The following is an 18,593-nucleotide window of genomic DNA, read 5'->3' as shown; positions in this document are numbered from 1 at the left end:
GACCTGACACAAACCTCAGGAGGGAAAGCTGACCAGACCGGTCCTTTTTTCTTCGTCTTTAACATGCCAACAGCTTGGCATTCAGTTCAGCCCATCTCCCCTGCTGCTTCACCTGTCTGCTCTGACAGCAGCTCAGGAACCCAGCTCATGAATCAATGAGAGAGAGAGAGAGAGAGAGAGAGAGAGAAAGAGAGAGAGAGAGAGAGAGAAGGAGGAGAGAGGTAGAGAGAGGCAAAGGAAGAGGTTAAATGAACAGATTACAAGAGAGACAAAGAATAGAAAACAAAGTTCCAGGGATGGAGGGAGAGTGACGGCTCTTTTTATAAACCTGATGAAAGAAAAACTAGTCTGGGTGGAGATATTTCACTCATTTTATCATCTTACAAATTAATGTGCCACAAAGTTGTGACTTTGGTCCAGATCAAAGTTATTATGGCAATAACCAATAGTCACAACCTTCCAAAACATGTAAATCTGTTAGTCAAGTTTTATTGTGTTTATTTGTTCAAATCAATAATTTGATTAAGCCACTATCAGTATTGATTATATTTCTATTGTGTGAATAGTTTAAAGTGCTTACAGCAAACAGCAAGTGAGACAAAAGAGAAATTAATCAGTTTGGTGTTTGTAATCAATGCAGAAAAAAAAAAACTTCTCTAAATTTCCATTTTGTTGATCCAAGCAACACTCCAAACTTTAATATTCAAAATGAATTGTAAAGTTTTCTACCATACATATGTTATTAATAAACATTTGAACATCACAACCTTGAAGTCCAGTTTGGTGTAATAAACCAGCATAAAGTACTACATAACTATTATATACAAGTAAATGTAGAAGCGACATGGTTTCAAAACGTCTCAGTCGGGCCTTTGTAATGAGCCTTGCTTTTGTCCAGGAGATTTAGAAATGACTGCTCTCAGATGCTCTCCATCAAATGTTATTTAGTTGACTTGAATTGGAGGAAATGTCCAGTCTTGCCAAGCTGCTCAAGACGCACTCCGTCAGACTTGCAGCCACAACCTCAGTATATTGTATATGGTTCTGAATACACATTAATTAATGTCACACGTTGCTGATTGTTTCCTTGGAGAACAATTTCAAAAGTGTTTTACTTCCACTACACAATTATACACCACTACTTGCCGAAACACTGAAATTTATGTTTGTATTTATGACTCATGAATTGTTATAAATAGGTGCTGTAACTCTTCCAGCAGAGCACTGTCTACTGTAATTAATTTTTTATTATGGTAAAAGCAGCCCAGATGAGTCTATCTACTGGCTCAAGCTCATCATTATGTGCTACACAAAATGAAATGCATCATTTTATTAGGAAAAATATTTAGCCTGTGGATGAGACAGATGTGACCAAACAGGAGTACAAACTCACAGATGCACATAAATTAGTTTTAAGTGCTGATCCTTCAGAACATGCAGGTTAACATCTCCTTTAAGAGAGACGGGTGTAAAAAAAAGACAGTCAGAAAGTAATGTGTAAAGTCGATCTAGTTTTACAGAAGAAGCAATGAAAGCATCTGCAGAAACCAAAGTCATTTCTTTCCAGGTTTTCTAAGATCTAAGAATATTTAACTTGAAACATCACCTAACACTTAAAATCCTTTCCTTATGCTAACATCCTTATAAATGTTACATTATTTCTTCAAATTTGGTCTTATAAAAGTGGCTATAAAGCAAAAACATTGACCCATGCGACGCATAATGCAAAACCATTAACCTCTACTAGCTTAAAACCATGAATAAAACATAAAGCAACGATGCATTTAAAGCTCTACTCCCCTCTGTAACCTATTTTCTCATGTGCAAAGGTCAGCAATGCTTCTGCAGCTGCAGTTTTATAAAATCTCCCTCACACTGACGGCAGATCCACTTCGTCTCTCGCTGCCGTCCTAATCACAATCTGTTTCTCTGGCTAATTTTCTCAGGAGACTTGATATCATTGACGATGTGACATGCACACAGCAACATCAGCATGTTGAGTCTCTTCCATTGCCCCAACGGAGGCATTTTGGTACACACTGAATAAAAACCTTGACAACTTGGTGATAAAAAAGCTGGCTGTCCAGCTGGCAGTAGAAAGCAAGGGAGCTCTCTTCTACAGCCCTTATTAACAGTTGAGTCATTTCATCATTCAGTTTGAGCAAATAAATAAAAATCTTCCCCTGAAAATTCTTCAAATAACAAGAAGGAGCAAGCTGTTCATTTCTAAGGTGAAGGCTGTGTGCATAAAACCAGATTTGTACAAACTTTTCAAATCTTCGTCCTACTTTTAGGGTGGAACAAGCGAGTGGACTACGAGCCGGGGACTGGAAGCAAGCAGCTCTTTCCCAAGATGCACCTGGAAACGTGCGGTGGTCCGCTGTCAGGTGTGAAGGCCATGGTGGAGCTGCAGACAAATCACATTGGAAAGGGCTGCGACCGTGAAACCTACTCTGAAAAATCTCTGCAGAAACTTTGTGGTAAGGAAAAATACAAAGTACAGGGGAAAAAAAGAGTAGAGAACTAAATAAATGAACTGTTATAAAGAAATAAGTGAGAATGTTCTAATTAAATAGAGGTCAGCTTTTTGATAGCCAAGAACTAAGACTGCATAAAATTTTAATTCAGATAGAAAATTACCTCCTGACATCTTAACCTTCTCAGTAGAGTAATAGACCGATTTCCATCATAGTACTTCAATCTTGCACATTATTTAAAGGAGCCTTTTTTTAAAAAAATGAATTAAACTTCCCAAATTAATTTCAAACTTTCATTAAATGTGACATTTATTTGATCTATTTTTACGCAGAAACTCATTGTGCAGTTCTTGCCTCATGAACTTGTTCACGTGTCACATGACCAACAAAAACGTCACTGTATTTTCTGTGAGAGGCAGATGGGGCTTTCTCTCAGGGATTCAGAAATCTTGCTAATCTCCAATAAGACCTGATTTTTTTTCTATTCTAGTCCTTAAGACAGATCCTCCCACCTGAGCAGCAGATCTCTGCAGCTTCTGCAGGAACGCCATGGACCTTTTGAGTGCTTCTCTGATTAATAGTCAACTTTTTTCTGACCTGCACATCCAGGAGCTGCCTCAGGCAGCACCGACCTCCTTCCTGCCCCGAGCCCCTCCACAAACTGGACCGCATGTCTCCTCACCGACAGCGGACGCGAGAGCGACCTCATCTACAGGTTTGACGGGCGCCAGGCTGCAAACGTTCCGTTTCACGTGGTGCCCCAGAACCTGACAGACCAGTTCACCATCGCAACGTGGATGAAGCATGGGCCAAGTCCTGGACTTAGAGCTGAGAAGGAAACCATACTGTGCAACTCTGACAAGACAGGTGGGGAAATCCTCTGACATTACGCTGAAGCTTGATATGACGTAATATTTGCATATACCTTTTCTTAAATTTAAAGTTTTGTTTCCCCTAAAAGCTCAATGTGTCCCCTCTCTGTTATTAGAGGCGTCCAACACAATTAAAATACCTTATAAAAAGATTGAATAACTAGGTTCTGAATGCATTCCACAAGCACAAGTCCTCTACAACTTTTCTGCCTACTTTATATCTAGAGCCTAAAATACAAAATTAAACATTTAGACAACGCAGACCATCTGAATTTTCTGACAGATGGCTTATTTGCTTAAAAATGGGTGTTTTGAACATGAAAGCAAAGCTTGTTTTTCTTTTTTTTTATATAAAAAGTGGGTTATTTTTCTGACATATAAGGAAGGACAAGCATCAGCTAATCACTGGGGAGTTATAAAAAGTAAAGTCCTCTTCTGAAAGCGTTTGATGATCTCTTAGACAGGCTTTACTGTAAAGAAGTCCTTGAGTGGAAAAGAGCTTGAGGATTCATTTGGAGGACTTGTTTTCTTGAAAATTCAGAAAATGAGCCTGCATCCTGTTTACTTTGCACATAATGATTGTGTTCCGCGTGTTTTGTGTGCGTGTAGAGATGAACCGCCACCACTACTCTCTGTACGTTCACAACTGCCGCCTGGTGTTCCTGCTCAGGAGAGATTTCACGCAGATTGACACTTTCCGACCCGCTGAGTTCCACTGGAAGCTGGAGCAGGTGAGGAGGTTGTGTGTGGTGAAGCGTGTGTGTGTGTGCATGTGTGTGTGTGTGCGTGCGTGCGGGTGTGTGTGTGTGTGTGTGTGCAGGCTTGTCTGTGCTCCATCTGAGTGCAAACTCAAACCAAGGGTGATTCTCTTCTGCAAGTGAAGGGCTATCGCTATTTGTGTAGTGAAGGGAAACGCTTTCCCCTCTAATTACCAGAGGCCTTCCATCACTTTCTTCCTCTCCCGGCGGGAGATAAGAGAGCAGCAGACACCCCTGTGCTACAAGTTAAAACACACAAACACGCCTACACACGTCAAGAGTGGAAAGTCTATTTAGCTCTGGTTAATGGCTCTCCCAGCAGCAGATCGCTGCTATCTTTCATTTACCTGGAACGTTTTTGAACCGCTGTGCAGTGATGCTTTCGGTTTCCGTTCTTTAGAGCTGTTTTAAGAGAAAGCACATTGCATCACATTATGTTGTCTCACCTGCCTCGGAAGGTTACAAAGAAACCATCGAATGTTGCACCGGGCCTCTCTTGCGTAAGAAAGGAGTTGCAGTGCAGGCAGTTTTTCCTGGAGTTTTATTCTCCAACTTGCCAAAGCAGATGCTTTGGCTTCGTTTCTTCACGTCGTTGCAGTGAACGATGCTGTGACGACGTGGCAGAGCAGCCAACGTTAAAGATTTGTTGAGCCACTTTTAACTATCCAAGAAAGTACTGAGCAGATAAATTCTCTACAATTTACATTTAAACGAGTTGATAAAGTCTCCTGTTCAGTAATTGTATACTCCTACTACTTATTTTGCTTAAATATGATTGCTTGAATACTGTTGAAAACCTGATTTGTTTGGTTTTAGTCGTGATGTTTATTTTGCAGATGCAGGAAATATATTTTTGGCTGTTCTGTTTGTGTGATAAGGTTTTGCAGACCAGAGTTTTACCTTGGATTATTGATTAGCAGCTTGCAAAAGTATGTGTGCTCTTTGAACCTTTTCAAGTTTTGATATGCTGCAAAAAACAAACTTGTGTATATGTTATTAGGATTATATGTGATAGACCAAAATGCGTGATGCAGAGTGGATGCAAAATGATCCATGGTTTTCAAAGTTTGTGTTGCAGATAAAAATGCTTCTTGGATTTGTAGCTGCAATATTACTTGCAGTTTTGCATATCTGTTTTTTTTTTTCCCCAGTTTCTATATGCGTAATGCCTCAAGGTTAGTCAGATGAGATGGAGAATTGTGTACAACAGCTTCTATACTCAGAAAAAGCCACTGATCTGAAGTGTTGCATTATAGTTGTGTCTGTGGGATCATCCTCCTGCAGGATGGTCAACATCCAGTGTCCATTTGTGGATGCTGGATGCTGGTCATCAATCCTGACCAGCTTTCCTGTACCTGTTGAGAAAAGGCTTTCCCACAGCAGGAGTGTTTCCTAGTGCTGCACAGTGAAACTTTTCTAGAACATGTGATTTATCCCAAAGAGTTTCATTTTGGTCTCATCTGAGCGGCACACTTTCTCTAATATGGTTGCTGTGTCCCCAATGGAGCTCGTGACAATGTTTAAACTGGACACTTGTAGATTTCATTTCCAACTTATTCATAAAGCTCAGATTTGTGAAGTTAATGACTCCAAATCAATAACTACAGTCTCTGTCCTTCAGAGTTAATTGTCTGATTAATACTTTTCTTACCTGTCTTATCAGCTTCGGTAGATGACATGTTTTGCAGCTGTGCCGTTCTCTTTCCTATTTAGTTGTTTTTTTGTCTGATATAATAATGCTCTGTGAAATGTGTAAAGCTTTCAACGTTGCTATAAAACTGAGCACAGCTTTCAGATTCTCCAGTTTTACCTCTGAATTGTACTGGATTCCTTGTTTGCTCCTTATTCATTAATGTTATACAGCAAACTTAGATTAACATTTTTTATTTTACGCTGTTTAACTCCATTTATAAATTAGGTTACTTTTGAAGAGAGTTAATAGCACTGGATTTTGTTTTCAGACTTAAGACAAATTTTGAAAATCTCTATTAAAGTACACTGAATATGTGGTTGAAATTTTCACAAAACAAGAACAGCATCAATGGGTATTAATATCTCTACAAGTACATTTTTTTAAATTTATTTTGGTCTAAAAATTCATATTTCTCAAGTGAAGTTAACCAACAGAGTGTATATTCTCTGGACTGTCTGTCGCGGCGTTTGTTCGCTCTCACCAAGAAGGGTTTACTGCAGGTCACTGGTTCGGCAAAATGCCTTTTCCTTCTGTGTACCATTCAAACAGGCATTTGTTTGATCTAGGTCAAAGGTAGATTAAAAAGTGTTTTTCTCATTCTGCTGTTCTTTTCCCTGGAGCCTCCAGAGGTGAATGTGACAAAGAAATGTCATCTGAGCAGCAGAATGCAGTCTACTGAGCAAACAGCCTGCAGACTCCTCTCCTCTGTTTGATTACTCTCTCGTCATTTGTTCTGTAAATGTTTTTTTTTTTTTTTTTTGCTTTCTCTCATATTACTACTTTTACTTTTTACATTTCACACATCTAACACAAACGGCAATAACTGTATAGGTTGTAGACAGCGGAGTCTTTGTTTGTTCATGTTCCGGCTGAATATTGTACCGGATACAGAAACTTCATCTGGAGACAAGTTGCTACAATCAAGTGCTGAAATATTTCAATCAAAAACAGTTTTGATCTCCAGCTTTGTGGACTCAGACTTCCTTTTAATTTGCTTCTGTTCATCCTTACGGAGTTTTAAAAGTCTACACAAGTTTTTGTTTGGACATTTAAGACACCTTCCCTTATTTTTAATCCAGAACATTTAAAATTTAAACTTAGATCCAATCGATCAGATTTTTAAGCGGGTTATTACTGTGGGTGCAAGAAAAGTTTTCTCTCCAGGGAAACCCAGCCAATTGGATTGGATTGTTGACTTTACAGCAGTCACTTCCCCTCAAAATCCTCCTTTTATCTCTGGTGAAAACAGTTTGTGGTCCACTTAAATGTCCTAAAACTTGTCTAAATATTTGTTGTTAATACATCTAAACACATAAAAAGGTCTGTGTTAGTCCAGGTTTTATACTTCCTTATTTCTTCTGAAGGTTGAGCAGAAATCCAGTGAATCAATCCGTTTTATCAACTCCCCACAGAGACATGGCTACTCAGCCTTTAACTACCATTTGCTGGGAATTTTACCGAGTGCAAAAAAGAATAATAAAGGCAAGCATTATATGTTGTAACTTATGTACTGTATGCCTTTCTTTTTATGTTTCATTAGATAATAATTCTGTGTCTGACTCACCAGTGATTTACCGCTGCTGCTCATCATCATCCTGGAGTTTCTGAAGTTCGAGGGGTGACCTATGAATTAGAGCTGCTGTATTTCTTTGTGTGGAATAATGAGGACAGGAGAAGTGGAGATTGTTGAATGAGGAGAGTGGTAAACAGGGGTAGAGCCGAGTGAGGGGTTTTATAGCTGCTGCACTTAGTAAGGACACTCAATGGCTTCCGTGGCAACTCCATTTAGCTCTATTGATTTTGCAATTCTCATCCCAGGAGAGGTGGGGTAGAGCGGGATGAAAGGAGGCTGGCAAAGAGCGAGGGAGGGAGAGAGAAGCACCCATTTGCCACATCGATCCGCAGTCTGTAGGAATGTCACTTCTGACAGAAACCTTTACGCGCGCGTCCACATGCTCTGACTTCTTTGAATTTCACGTGGCCGCGCGCACGCTCAGATGATTCTTATCTTCCTCCCTTTTTTCAGTCTTCATTATGAACTGGAGGACGAATCGCAGCTGTTTGTATGCAGAACCCACTTTCCTGAAGCCTAGAGAGTCTGACAGCCAAGCCCAGTTGCCCTGAGGATATTTGCTCAATCAGAAAATCTTTTTCAAGTCATGTTGAAAACTTGGACTCAAGTCACATAGAAGATGGTTCAGAAAACAGGGTACAAGCTGCAATAAACCAACGTTTCTCATTTAAAAACACCTTTATGCCAAGATCTAAAGTAACATGTGATGTTGAACCCTTTATGTGACGATACTCAGACATAGTCCAAGATAATTAATTTCATTTTATTAAATTATTCCGACCATTTGGGTGGACTGCTTAATTTGAGCAGGACATTAAGGGAGGTAAATAAATGTAAAAGCAGTAATTTTATTAAAACATGGGATTTTTATTCCAGTGAGGATAGTTTTCTTTTTCAGTGTTACCACAGTAAAATGTTTATTTTTGGGACTTTGCCAGGAAGGCTAATAAATGTGGCCAGCCCTCTGCAGGGCGGGCAACACGTTTCCATACACAGGAGAATGTAAAATGTATATTTCTTTCATATTTTAGATACCCAAGAAGATGTATTTGACAAAAGAGCAAAGAATTGAGATTATTCTAATGGCTGGATCGGGAAGCTGATTGCACAAAACTTTAACAGAAAACATGGAACGAGCATCACACACACGACACTGTGGCAAAACTTATTTGCACTGGAAATGTCACAGATCAACCACAAAGTGACTCAAAACGTACAGGAATTACCCACAAGAATAAAAACAGTTGTCCAATATAAAATGTTTATTGTTTCTTTGTATGGAAACTTAAGGCCCAGCCTGCAGGTTGTCAGAGTTTAGAGGTGAGTCCAGCTAGTTTTGCTGCCCAGAGGCTGCATATTTCTAGAAACAAATATCACTTCAGAATCAATCAATATTTCCATCCAGACTTTCTGAAATAATAAAACATTTGTGCCCATCAGGAACTTTGTAAAGTCCCCTGCTATTAATCATCACGGCAGTGGTTAGTGGCAGCCCCACAGTGCGGGAGTCGAGCAGCGTCACATTTTCTGCTTGTCAGTAATGCATCTAGCCTTATCTGCCTTATCTGCTTGCTAACACCATGCCTGTGGTACTGTAGATTGTTCCCTGCTTCGTGTTGATTAGAAGCCCTCGCTTTGTTTCTCAGGAGATTAATTGGATGCTGCAGATAGTTGTGACTCTGTGAGAGTGGAGAGATTCTCTCCCTGTTTGCAATAGATATCATGATGTGTTAAAGTGTTTAGGCAAACAGTGATTTGCTTTTATCTCCTTCAGCAGAGACTAATAAATGCCTCTGATCAATTTAAAGATATTTTCTTTAATCAAGGATCAGGATGTGTAGGTTGCACTAAACGTTTTTTTAAAAGTTAAGCAAAAACATTTAATTTAAGAATATAAGAAAGAAGCTGATTCCTTTGTTGATATCTAATTTGATATTCATTGAGAGTTACTGCAAAACTGTGTGAAACAAATTGCTGTATGTCAAACCCTTTCAGTATATTATGCTGAGAGAAACTGGGAAGTTTTTAATGAGGCACAAGGCAGTACATTCCTTGGTTAACCACCAATTGTATTTGGATAATATAGACGTGTTGCATGATTGTGACTTACAGCCACAGCAGCAAAAGAATAACTTGAATCAAAGTGCATTCATGTGCCAGAATGGCCTAGATGAAGTCCAGCCTTAAATACGATGGAGAAGTTGAACGGTGATATTCACAGACATTCCTTATTGAGATGTACTGAGCTGGAGCAGTTTTGCAAAGCCAAACAGTACAGTGTTGCAATCTGGGCTTGTTAGAGGCTTCCTGTCTGTTCCACTGAGCTGTTTTTTGTTTTGTTTTTTTTGCAAATGGTAATCAGAGAGACACAGTGACAGAAAAACAGAAGAAAGAGAACGTGGAGAGAGAACTCGGGGAAGGACTGGTGTATTTATCCCCAGTAAGGGACCAGAGCTTGTGATCATGGCGAAATAAGACATTTAATTGGATCCAAATTAGCTTCCCGACAACAGGAGATTCTGTCTGTCTCTCACAGCTTTCACAAGTAGTATATTTGTGATATTAATGGAGTTTCAACACTTAGAGGACATAGCTGAAGCTGTAGCATCGGGTACAACTTTGTGGAGGAATGTATTATTATCACCATCACTTTGAAGCACCGTAGTGATGGTTACCAGTTTCAAATGCTGCCAATAAATCTCGCTAAATAAATTTGAAATGAGGAAATTTCTTTGTTTCCTTCAAATCTTATTTTACTTTATTTAACCTGGAAAGTCCCATTGAGTTTAAAAACCTCCTTTTCAAGGCAGTCCAGCATTTTAATTAGTAGTTAAATTGCACTTAAAATGCTATTATTGGTCTCAGTCTGGACTTAAAAGTGCTCAGTTCATTTCCAGTCTTTTTGCAACATGCTGCATGTTAACAGAGCTGAATAAGCAGTGGCCTTTTTCCCACTCCTGTTCAGGGAAATGAGACAGAGAGCGAAACCACACAAAACAAAAAAAACATTGTTTCAAATTAAAACTTTGTCGTTTGGTAAATACCGGGGCCTTTACCTCAGTGCACATAAACTTTAGACCTCATCTGATAAAATTGTGGATCTTTACATTTGTAAGTTTAATCAGAAAAATTGCTGAAACATTAATGGTGTATGGATACGTTTTGAAAGAAAGGCATTTCATTTTCACTTGCCTGTGGCCACACAACGTCAAAATGGATTTTCATTTACATTTCATTGGGTTTTTTGCATGATTGGTCGTCACTGTTTTCCAGATGTATTTAGCTACTCAGCAGGAGTCTGTCTGCCTTATGTTCTTATTATCCTTCAAAATGTAAATAACTTTCCAATGTGGGTGAGTGGATAGCGGCAGCATTCGTGTGTCAACGTAGAGGCACTTAAACTCATTGTGTGATTAGCGAACATGCTGGGTGTGCCTCTCTGGCCTGTCGTCGACATACTAATGCACTGACAGCGTGTGCCATCCGTCCATTTACTGTTTCCTTTAAATCCATCAGCCTCATTTCAGCAGGAGACATAAACGCTTTTCATGCGTCGGAGAGAGGAACTTTAATAATGTGCAGATGCTTCTTTGAGTTGTTTCACTCTCTGGGAGGGAAACATTGACAAAGGCCAAAAGCAGAAGGTTTAATAAGATTGTAAAACAAAAGAGGATTCCTAACCATTACAAAAAAAACATTTAATTTATTGTAGGACATTAGGCTGAAGAGGTAAAATTCTTCGCCTTATTTTTCTGTTGTGCAGCTGGAATAAATCACATTTTAGAAAATGTAAACAGGATATTTTTTTTTGGTTTCAGACAATATTTCCTCACATTTTCTGTTTTTACCTTTTAAAGCTTTTTTGGTAATTTTTTATTTGATCATGACATTGGCAAAACAAGATATGAAATAAATGTATCACAATTCAATTTACAAAATAAAATTCAAATAATTCAAATTAAAAAAATTATAAAAGTATACTTTTTGTATGACAAGGTATTTTTTCCATCCTTTTTTTCTTCCCTATGACAATCAAATCGTCTCTCACATAAAACGCTGCTTCAGCAGCAGAGAGGATCGGTGTGGACAGAGGTGAAAAATGTGAAGAGGGAAAGAGAAGATTAAAAGAGAAAGATAAGATAAGAGGAAATTAGGCAGGGGGTGATGATGTGAAGGTGGGGATAACAGAGGAAGTGAAAAAATGAGGAAATTAGATGTGATAACATGGCATGGACTAGGACAGATGAGGAGAAGACGAGCAGATACTGATGCCCTCAGGCAAAGATATTCATTCTCTAAAATAATCTATCTTAAGCTAAATTGGGAAAAATAACAATCATACTCTGACAACAGGAAAATAATATTGATAGCTAACAGAACTAGTTATAGTTCTCTAATGGGGAGCAGTCCAACTGAAGAGGATTGTAACTAAAATCTAGGTCAAGTAATATTTTCTCAAGCTTTAATCCAAAAAGACGGGGAAAAAAAGCAACAGAACCAGAAATCTACCTGATATTCTCATCATTTTACTTGTGCAATTTCTACCATGGTGTACATCAAACACAAGAAAACAATGTTTCTGAATCAAAGGAAAACTATTTCAGTATGCAGGTTTCAGGGCGTTTCTGGAGACCCTCGCCATCGGTGATGTGCAAAACCACCACCTAAAGCTGGACTCAAACAAATCTATGGTTTATTGTTCACAACTCACAAGTTGAAATGTTGACATTTATTTCAGAGCCAGAATAGATCTATTTTTTGTTTATTTGTAATGAATTAATTAGTTACCTGTCCAGGTTGTACCCACTTTCCTCTCCATCAAGCGCTTGAGATATGAACCAATGGATGGAGCTGAACACTTTGGCTCATTCCCTAATTGTTTTAACATCACATTGTATTTTCTATCAATATTCTGCAAGGCCTGTTGTTTCATCTCGCATCCTTTATTCCGACCTCCTGCAAAGTTGCTCCGACTAGCAGCTGTTTGCAATGAACAAATAAAACAATTTAAATGAATCAACAAACATGCAGTTTCTTCAATTAAAACACAAACTTCTATTTTTGGTCATGGTGCTCCTCTTTTCGCTGCACATACTTTATTCTTCCTCCTCCGGACTAGAAAGCCCCAGTTTTTATTCGTCGCTCCGCAGAGCAGAATTCCCAAACCTCTTTGGCTCATTAATGAAGCTGTGAGCAATTTGGAGCTGACTCTGCTTGTACTTTTGGGCCAGTAGTGGTCTACAAGTTCAGGCATGGAGCCAAGTCTTTCTGCGGATCTTTTGATGTTGATTGAGGGATTTGGCCACCTGTCTCACAGGAACGGACTGACTTATCAGATTTCAGTGTAGAAAAATCTTTGTCTGAATCGTATGCATACCTATTTAGTCTGTTTTTGTGTGAAATTTTAACTGAGTTACTGAGTTTTGATTTGATTTGCTCAGCTTGAATCTGTGTTTGATTTTGTAGTGATCCAAAGTAGGAAACCATCCAAACATTCAGCGGCCTTGGCTGGGTGAGCTGAGCTAGGAAAGAGCAGAGCTGTACTAAAGTCCAGTTTAGTTCTGATTGAACAGCCTGACTCTGGACTCTAAAGGTAGTTGCTTTCCTCCTCCTCCTCCTCCTTCTTCTTTCTTCAGTTCCTGATGCTGGGAAAACTGACACACCCAGACGGCTCCTGTTTATTTGTATCAGGCCTTTCTTTAATCCTCATAGAGCAATCGGCTAAACATTTGATAAAATTTCGATTTCACTCAGCGTAGCTCTTAAACACTCATTTCTTATCAAAACTGAGTCCTACAGATGTGGAACCGATCATTTCCTTGTTTGTTGTTTTAGATTCACATTAATCAGTCCGAAACTGACAGTTATATTAATATCTAATAAATGCTTAATCATAAGTAATTAAATACCACTAAATGTTTGCAAGAAGAATGTGAATGGATTTTTACACACAGATTTTTGGGGGTGATCAATTGAGTATGAGAAGAATTAAAATGGCTTTGAAGAGTTAAAGGAAAAGGTTTATCGTTTGCATTTTTCATCAGCTACATCTTATTTCACGTCACCTAAGTCATTATAATGAAGAACCATAGTGATCTCTCATCGCTGACACATTCAACACCCATTCAGTGAATGAATGATATACACATTAACAGGATTCATTAGATCAAATTCTATAGAATCCAACACTAACATGACCTTCTGATGGCGTGAAAGTCCTCTAAATGACAAGAAACGTTAACATAAACATCTTTCATCCGAGCTTTATGAATCCCTCTTCATCCCTGTGCAGTGACTCCAAATGTTCTTGACCTTATTAAGTTGCTCCCAGGCAGCCAAACACAAAGACTTTGTTGTTCTGTTCATGTCAGCAGATTTAAAATTCGCAAATGCTGCCTATGAGTAAAGAGTTTGTTTTTATGTGGACCTATTCTGCCTCATTGGTCACATAAAAGATTTGAAACTCCGCTCCACTTGTTAGTTGAACTAAACCATTGCAGGTAGAGCCTAAGTATTTTTCTAGAAGCTGTAAGTATCCATTCTACAAACTTTGTAATTTTCCAGCTTCTGTTGGTTCTAATTCTCCTTTTTATTGAGGCTTGAGATGTAATATTTTGTCTTAAAACACTTTGTGGCGGAGTTGCTCAAGTAGATGGACTTAAATGTGAAGCTTTATTCTCAGCAATAAACCACAGCAGTGCAGCATTGAAATACACAACTAAATAATAAATAACCGAGCTCAGCAAAGTAGGATTTAGTCTTTCTGGTTATTATGGGGCAGAAAGGGAAAGTAATGGAGGAAAGACCAGAAAGCTGTGAGTAAGAGTCTGCCAATACTTGATCGTGTCCAACCGAGTTACAGATCATCTGAATGCCAGACAGAGGTTTCATCAAAGCTGTTTTTAAGGACCCAAATAACATCAAGCAACTATTGTTTACTAATCTTTCCATTTTTGGGGAATAATTGGTTAAAAACAGAACAGAACATCTGATTTTTAATAGAAAAAGCATCTTTCTGAAATGCTTTCCAGTCAGTTTTTTCTGGTGTCACCACAGCAGCTCTATTGAAATATTGAATCAATACATGTCTTAGGAGGAGTTTGTAATGCTCTCTCTGCTACTCGGTTGATTACAATGTGTTGCTTATATATTAAAACGATACATGAGATTTTCACATACTAGCTGCAGTTCTTACAGATCTTACTTTATAGTTTAGTCATCTTCATGATTTGCATATTGGGTTGCACAAGAATCAATTTTTTTAACATCTCTTACATCCACCTCAAAAGATGAGAAGAAATTCATCTGACAGCTCTCACAGACAAACCACTTAAAACAAGAAGTCGTGTCACAAAGTCTCTAAATTATCAAGTTGTTTCCCTGCAAGAACTGAATTTTTTTATTCATTTCCTAGATAAAGGGCAGGATAAGATAAACAATAGTGCGGCAGATTCTGACCACTTTCTACACAAAATGTGTGTATTTTGTGTAGAAAGAGTCAAAGAGTCGTTTGATATAAGTGTGACATTGGTTAGAAATGTATCATGTAAATGTATAAGTATGTACATTTTTCAGTGGACAGTTTAGTTCAGAGGACTGCAAAGATGGATGTCAACACTTATGTTTTAAAGGAGTGGTATTATGCATTTCATTTTTGTTGTGAAATCTAGTTTCTGTGTTACCTTTAGCAGTTATAAAAACGCTGCATGTTTAAAAATTACTTTAGCAGAAAAAAATAACGTTGCTGTAAGTGATTGTGTTTGTTTAAGGCATCCATCGTGTGATTAACACCATTTATGGTCAGGGAAGGTTTTGGAAAAATGTCTTATTTTCAGCTGTGAAGGAGTGTCTCTCAAAGCTTGCATGTGAATAATGTGTGTAAATCTAAGCCATAAATAACTTGATTGATTGATTGATTGATTGATTGATTGATTGATTGATTGATTGATTGATTGATTGATTGATTGATTGATTGATTGTTTGTCTTGGTCCCTGAAAAAGCTTGAGGTCATAACGACTCCCACTGCTGTCGCTACTGTACATGTCAAACCAATTGAAAGCTGTAGGAGTAAAGAAATGCAGAGTGACTCTAATAAACCAAGATTTTTTATTTATTTATTTTTTTGAAGTCATAAAGCTGAACAGACGTCTAACTCTGTGTCAAAAGAGTTTAAAAGAGGAACTTTAGAAGATCAGTCATGGAGTTTGTTCATGGTCACCAAACAAACTTCTTATGACCAAACTAAAATTATCTACTTGAGAGAAATCAGTTTACCTCTGCAACACATCAAGGACAATTTTCAGCATTAAACTCCACGCTAACGGGTCAGTAAGGTCTACTCTGATGGGAAACAACCTTTGGGACGTTTACAAAGAAAAGGTCATTACTTTCCCGCATAAATATGCAGACAATCTGAGGCCAAGAGTGTCACGTCAATGAAAAGCAGTTTGGACCTGATGGACTCTGCATTTCATACTGAGAGAAAGGAAAAAACAAAACCTGAAGGAGCTGGAAGCAACTAAAAATGAGACGTAGTCGGCAGGGAATGATCTAAATGCAGAAAAGAATATTCTGAAAGTGAACAACTAGGAGCTGCGAGTAAATGTTTGAGGGGGAGCAGAGAGAGCTGAAGAAAGAAACTCAAACATTATCTGTTGACCACAAGAAAACAGAAGTGCTCCAAAAGGTTCTCCGAGAAAAGATGAAGCTGTTCAAACATAAAAGAGAGCAAGACAAGGCACAAAATACTAAAGGCTGATGAAGACCTGAAACCCTTGAAGATAGAAAGGAGAGACATCTGGATGAAAAAAAGAGACAGAAAAATCAGAAGAAAGAAAAGACCCAAATGTTGGAAGAAGAGACAAAATATTTGAAAACGAAGGCGAATGAAGAACTGCAGGAGAAAAAGAGGAGCCGCCTCCACGTTCTCATAGGGGAAACAAAACTCGCCATAGATCACTGTGCTTTATGGAGAAACAAAAGAGAGAAAAAGAAAGGAGTATCGTGGAGCTGGAGGCAGACACAGAGCAAGGAGCCAAAGGATGCTGAACATCTGTAGCTCCCTGAGGCCCAACCAGACCTCCAACTCTGCAGACCCTCTGCATCCCGTCTTCTCCTCTTTCCCCTCGCCTCATCCATCAGAATCTTTCTGCCCGTCTGTTTGACACCTTGAGCATCCTTCCACCTGCTTCTCCTGATCCGTCACTTTTCCTTCCATCCTTAACCTCATAAAATCCTTCTTCCACCCCCAACAACACAAGTTTCTTCTTCTCACATCCTTCCTTTTTCCTACCTCCCTTCAAATTCTCTCACCCATTTCAGTAATTATTAATAAAGATCAGAAAACACATATAGGAAGAGTGTTTAGTTGTAATGTGTTTTCTTTAAACTTCATTTACAATCTGTTTGAATTCTTTCACCCTTAAGATTTAATTAAACTAATTATGTCATTAAAATAATTAATATTCCATTAAATAAAAACAGAATTGTTAAATAAAAAGGATTCTAAATGCAAATTGACATGCCACAATGTTTACATCCATCCTCTCTGTTTGTGTTCACCTTTTACCAAACTTTTTTGTTTTCTGAACTGTGGAATAAAAATGATCAAGTCCAAATGAAAGCAAAAATAAATAAAAGATAAATAAAAAAAACACCTGAAATGTATTATCGTTTGTGTGGGCGTGGCATCGCCGTAGCCATGTCTTTTTTGAGGGACTGCTCTGATAATTGAGTTCGTCATAAGCAGGTCTTTAACCCGCCTTGGGACCAGCTCATTAGAGTGTTTCAACACTCAACGTCTCGTTACACTGATGCTGAGGAAGAATGCTTTCAACCTCCCACTGATTAATATGTTTCCAGGCAAGCTGTGTGTGTTTAAACGTGCCTCAGCAGCAGAAAGAAAACTGCCGATTTTATCTGCTAATGAGGTCCATGTGCAACCCACGTGCCTGTGTTGTGACAGCGTAATTTCTGATATTTTGACGTCTGTCAGCAGCTTAGGCTAACCGAGTGCGGCTGTGGATCCGGAAGGTTAGTACCTGGTAATTACAATAATCACATCTGTTGCGATCAGATTAATTTTCAGCACTACAGCAGATTTGTGTGGAAATCGCAATTCTTTTAGTGTCCATCACTCAGCTGACTCGCTGTGGTGCTCACGTTTTATTTAAGACCTTTGAGCTTCCTGGAAAGGATTTTCAATAAATGCAGTTGCAGAGAGTATGTTCCGAAAACACTAAAAACCACGGGGAATGCGTGTGTGGGTGTGTGTGTGTGTTTTGTCTCTCTGTCTGTCTGGATTCCACTTCCTCAGTTTTTACACCCAGAGAAAAGAAGTTGAGTGAAAAACACACTGGATGAAGCAGAAATCATCTTCTTCACTGTGGGAGTCAAACTCAGAAAATCACTTTGGTGCTGTCAGATTTTCCCACCAACAGAACTGATCCAAGGTTTTCCCCGAATGTTTCTCAAAGTCTAACTTTACCAATAAGGCTGCAGGAAATATGTATGTGCCAGACTGAAGCCTGTACTGTAAATACCGATACTTTGAGGTCAACCTTTGATTCCTACAAAGAGAAGAAGAAGCTTCTGTCAATTCTGGGTTTTTCATCAATACTTTGTTATAGTTTTCTGTTTTGATTCATGTCATTTTTGTAAGTTTTTTTCGCTTTATTCATTCTCTAATGATGCAGCTTTGTCTTGTTTCATTCTCTTTTAGGTTAAATTTCATCATGTGTAGTCTAACCTTGATAAAGTAAGAGTAAGGAAAGTGTTGCACAGTGTTAATGAGGTACAAGCTTTTTGAAGAGTTAATTGTTGTTTCATAAAATTTTCACTTCCCTTTATATTTGTTGCAGCTATATGAGATATTGAAGTCGGGGGTGCTTGTTAAAAACTAGTAGAGCAAAATGGAAGATAAAATGCAGGCTGTCTTCTTCTGATTTACACCAAAATTTTGTTACTCATTTATTAACAGCTTCACCAAAAAAAAAAAAACTAAAAACTTTTAAGTTTCTGACATTTGCTTAAGTTCTGCTGATTTAAATTGTATTTAGGATTGCTATTGTACTACTTACTAAACAAAAACAAAAAACAAACAGGGATATTACGGAGTGTAAAGCTGAACCTGTTCTGTTTAATATATAGAATACAAGTAGTGTGATTGTAAAAATGCTCCAAGTAAAGCTTCACATGCTGAGTTTAGTAAGTAGATTCCA

General features: G+C 38.3%; 1 protein-coding gene across 1 annotated transcript in view; it reads left to right on the top strand.

Annotated features, from left to right (window-relative positions):
• Positions 1-18,593, top strand: part of clstn2a (calsyntenin 2a) — a 137,368-nt gene that overhangs the window by 98,897 nt on the left and 19,878 nt on the right. The window contains exons 7-9 of the mRNA XM_055033227.1: positions 2,295-2,480; positions 3,087-3,344; positions 3,959-4,080. Of these exons, the coding sequence (XP_054889202.1) occupies positions 2,295-2,480; positions 3,087-3,344; positions 3,959-4,080 (566 nt within the window). The remainder of the gene's footprint in view (positions 1-2,294; positions 2,481-3,086; positions 3,345-3,958; positions 4,081-18,593) is intronic.

This window comes from Poeciliopsis prolifica, unplaced genomic scaffold, assembly GCF_027474105.1.
Source record: "Poeciliopsis prolifica strain line A6 unplaced genomic scaffold, Auburn_PproV2 SCAFFOLD008, whole genome shotgun sequence".
Taxonomy (NCBI): domain Eukaryota; kingdom Metazoa; phylum Chordata; class Actinopteri; order Cyprinodontiformes; family Poeciliidae; genus Poeciliopsis; species Poeciliopsis prolifica.
The sequence above is the reverse complement of the archived record's forward strand: the minus strand, read 5'-3'. Positions and strand labels throughout refer to the sequence as shown.